We start from the raw sequence: 4,073 nt of genomic DNA on the forward strand, positions 1-4,073 counted from the left end.
TAAAGTTCAATTATTTATTACGCTGGGTGTGCCTGCTTGTATGTACCACTTTAAAGAGGCTCTGTCACCAGATTGTGCAACCCCTATCTGCTATTGCAGCAGATAGGTGCTGCAATGTAGATAACAGTAACGTTTTTATTTTTAAAAAACGAGCATTTTTGGCCAAGTTATGACCATTTTTATAGTTATGCAAATGAGGCTTGCAAAAGTCCAAGTGGGTGTGTTAAAAAGTAAAAGTCCAAGTGGGTGTGTATTATGTGCGTACATCGGGGCGTTTTTAGTACTTTTACTAGCTGGGCGTTGTGAATGGGAGTGTATGATGCTGACGAATCAGCATCATCCACTTCTGTTCGTTAACACCCAGCTTCTGGCAGTGCACAGACACACAGCGTGGTCTCGAGAGATCACGTTGTGACGTCACTCACTTCCTGCCCCAGATGCTACATCCTGTCGGACGAGCGAGGAGGACACATCGGCAGCAGGCGACAGAGGTTCCGGTTCATTCCGCAGCAGCATCGTTTGCAGGTAAGTCTATTTCAACTCCCTAGAGACGAGCATACTTATTCCCCCATTTGCAACAAGGCATTGTACGGCTAATGTAAATACCGGACATCACCCCTCGGCAACGAGCATGACACGTGCGTGAGCATGATTAGCCCCCCCCCTGACAACGAGCATAAAGGGGCATATTCGCTGCAATGCCCACAACCCCCATGACAACGAGCATAAAGGGGCATATTAGCTGCAATGCCCACAACCCCCATGACAACGAGCATGAATGGGGAATATTAGCTGCAATGCCCACAACCCCCATGACAACGAGCATAAAGGGGCATATTAGCTGCAATGCCCACAACCCCCATGACAACGAGCATGAAGGGGCTTATTTGCAGTAATGCCCACAACCCCCATGACAACGAGCATAAAGGGGCATATTAGCTGCAATGCACACAACCCCCATGACAACGAGCATAAAGGGGCATATTTGCAGTAATGCCCACAACCCCCATGACAACGAGCATCAAGGGGCTTATTAGCTGCAATGCCCACAACCCCCATGACAACGAGCATCAAGGGGCTTATTAGCTGCAATGCCCACAACCCTCATGACAACGAGCATAAAGGGGGCTTATTAGCTGCAATGCACACAACCCCCATGACAACGAGCATAAAGGGGCTTATTAGCTGCAATGCCCACAACCCCCATGACAACGAGCATAAAGGGGCATATTTGCAGTAATGCCCACAACCCCCATGACAACGAGCATCAAGGGGCTTATTAGCTGCAATGCCCACAACCCTCATGACAACGAGCATAAAGGGGCATATTAGCTGCAATGCCCACAACCCCCATAACAACGAGCATAAAGGGGCATATTTGCAGTAATGCCCACAACCCCCTTGACAACGAGCATAAAGGGGCTTATTAGCTGCAATGCCCACAACCCTCATGACAACGAGCATAAAGGGGCTTATTAGCTGCAATGCCCACAACCCCCATGACAACGAGCATAAAGGGGCTTATTAGCTGCAATGCACACAACCCCCATGACAACGAGCATGAATGGGGCATATTAGCTGCAATGCCCACAACCCCCATGACAACGAGCATAAAGGGGCATATTAGCTGCAATGCCCACAACCCCCATGACAACGAGCATGAAGGGGCTTATTTGCAGTAATGCCCACAACCCCCATGACAACGAGCATAAAGGGGCATATTAGCTGCAATGCACACAACCCCCATGACAACGAGCATAAAGGGGCATATTAGCTGCAATGCCCACAACCCCCATGACAACGAGCATAAAGGGGCATATTAGCAGCAATGCCCACAACCCCCTTGACAACGAGCATAAAGGGGCTTATTTTCTGCAATGCCCACAACCCTCATGACAACGAGCATAAAGGGGGCTTATTAGCTGCAATGCACACAACCCCCATGACAACGAGCATAAAGGGGCATATTAGCTGCAATGCCCACAACCCCCATGACAACGAGCATAAAGGGGGCTTATTAGCTGCAATGCCCACAACCCCCATGACAACGAGCATGAAGGGGCTTATTTGCAGTAATGCCCACAACCCCCATGACAACGAGCATAAAGGGGCATATTAGCTGCAATGCACACAACCCCCATGACAACGAGCATAAAGGGGCATATTAGCTGCAATGCCCACAACCCCCATGACAACGAGCATAAAGGGGCATATTAGCAGCAATGCCCACAACCCCCTTGACAACGAGCATAAAGGGGCTTATTTTCTGCAATGCCCACAACCCTCATGACAACGAGCATAAAGGGGGCTTATTAGCTGCAATGCACACAACCCCCATGACAACGAGCATAAAGGGGCATATTAGCTGCAATGCACACAACACCCAATAATTCCAGGGGCATTACCATGGGTTACCTTTTCCCATTACTCAACTTTTCTGTGGCATTACAAATAGCATCTCACTGTCTCATATTGTTATTTTGTTTTTTTAGCACAGGCAATTTATGAGCTAGAAATGGATGTAGACCATCAACCACCATCAACAACTGCCACACGATCACAAAAGGTTTTTGTTTTCATTGCTTTGAATTTATTATGTCTGTCGAAGGCATGATTTTCATTACTGTAACCCGCATCACCTTCGGGTTCACACAAACATGTTTGTTCCCTAAAGGATGGAACGTTTTGGGGCCGGAAGTCTCGGAGCAAAGACACTGCAGGGAGCCGGGCTCCTAGCACCATAGTTATGTACGACGCTAGGAGTCCCTGCCTCTGCGTGGAACTACTGTCCTGTACTGAAAACATGATTACAGTACGGGACAGTTGTCCGGCAACGAGGCAGGGACTCCTATTATTCTACATAACTATGATGCTGGGAGCCCGGATCCCTGCACTGTGTTCAGTCCGGGACCTGTGGCCACAATAAGTGTGTAACGGAGAGAACGTAATGTGCTCGTGTGAATCACGGTTTACTCATTTTATATTTTAGTTAGATTGGTTGAAACTACAACTTCAGTCTAAATACGGAAGCATGGATGACTCCGGCGTTTGTTTTCCTAAGAATCCTCTTCGAGAAATGAGAACGGAAGATATTGATGAATGTGATGGCAGTGAAAGAATTTCAAATTCAAATTGGTGTTTGTGCAACAACTGCATTGCAATGCCAACTAATATAGAGAGCATCTGCTGCAAAGAAATTCCAAATGTGGAACCATTTATGGACAATATTACATGCATTACTGAGCATGATTACTTTCAACAGTTCTGTGGGGACAGAGAACGTGTTCACATCTCCATGCGTGCTATTGGAGAAATTCGGCTTCCACCTCCTGACAAGGATTTGAATCGGTATGTATTTTGAAAAGAAAAAATAAATGCACTCTGTACATTTTATTTACAATCCCTTTTGGTGTCTCTACAGACTTTTACGAAAAACAGCATATCGAGGATTCACTTCTTGGATACATGGGTACCTGGGTAAGGGGAACAGGAGACCGATTCCCTCTTGCGCAGTTAAAATTATAAGAGACGTCTTCTGTGATCCAGTTGACGAATATTGTGGATTTCTATTCTTCACGGAAGAACCTGCGGAATATTTGGCCATGGACTAGTGTTTTGAATTTTTTTTATCTCAGTTGAATATTAAAAGTGGAGTTACAAATTTGTCTTAATTTATTTTTAAAAAATTCACACGCAAAGGAGGCGTTTTACGCCTCTAATTAGGCCTGCAAACAACGCTCAAATATATCTGCCCATTTATTTCAATGGGTTTCTTTATGTACTGTGACGTCGACCTCTAATTTTACGCCTCGCTGTCAAGACGAAGCCTAAAATTACAGCCTCGTCAAATAAGTGATGGACACTTAGTTTTTACGGAATGGTAGAATTTTTTCATTGACTCCAATGAAGAACAGCTACAAATTACGTACATAATTGACGCATCGCAAAACTCAAGGACGAGCAATTAAAGTATGAAATGCAGGAGCTGTTTTCTAATGAAAACACCGCCGTAATTTCAACGTTAATCGTGTGCACATACCCTTACAGAACATTGATGTTTAGATTGTATTCAC

The 4,073-nt window shown here is 45.5% G+C and overlaps 1 protein-coding gene across 1 annotated transcript; it reads left to right on the forward strand.

Moving 5' to 3' along the window:
- The first annotated feature begins 365 nt into the window (after nt 1–365).
- On the forward strand, nt 366–3,611 carry LOC142741720 (uncharacterized). Its single transcript, XM_075851062.1, has 4 exons — nt 366–525; nt 2,493–2,566; nt 2,990–3,348; nt 3,422–3,611. Exons 1-4 carry the CDS (start codon nt 438–440, stop codon nt 3,609–3,611), a joined length of 711 nt encoding a protein of 236 aa, XP_075707177.1. The 5' UTR covers nt 366–437.
- Nucleotides 3,612–4,073: the final 462 nt, after the last annotated feature.

Source organism: Rhinoderma darwinii, chromosome 2 (assembly GCF_050947455.1).
Source record: "Rhinoderma darwinii isolate aRhiDar2 chromosome 2, aRhiDar2.hap1, whole genome shotgun sequence".
NCBI lineage: Eukaryota > Metazoa > Chordata > Amphibia > Anura > Rhinodermatidae > Rhinoderma > Rhinoderma darwinii.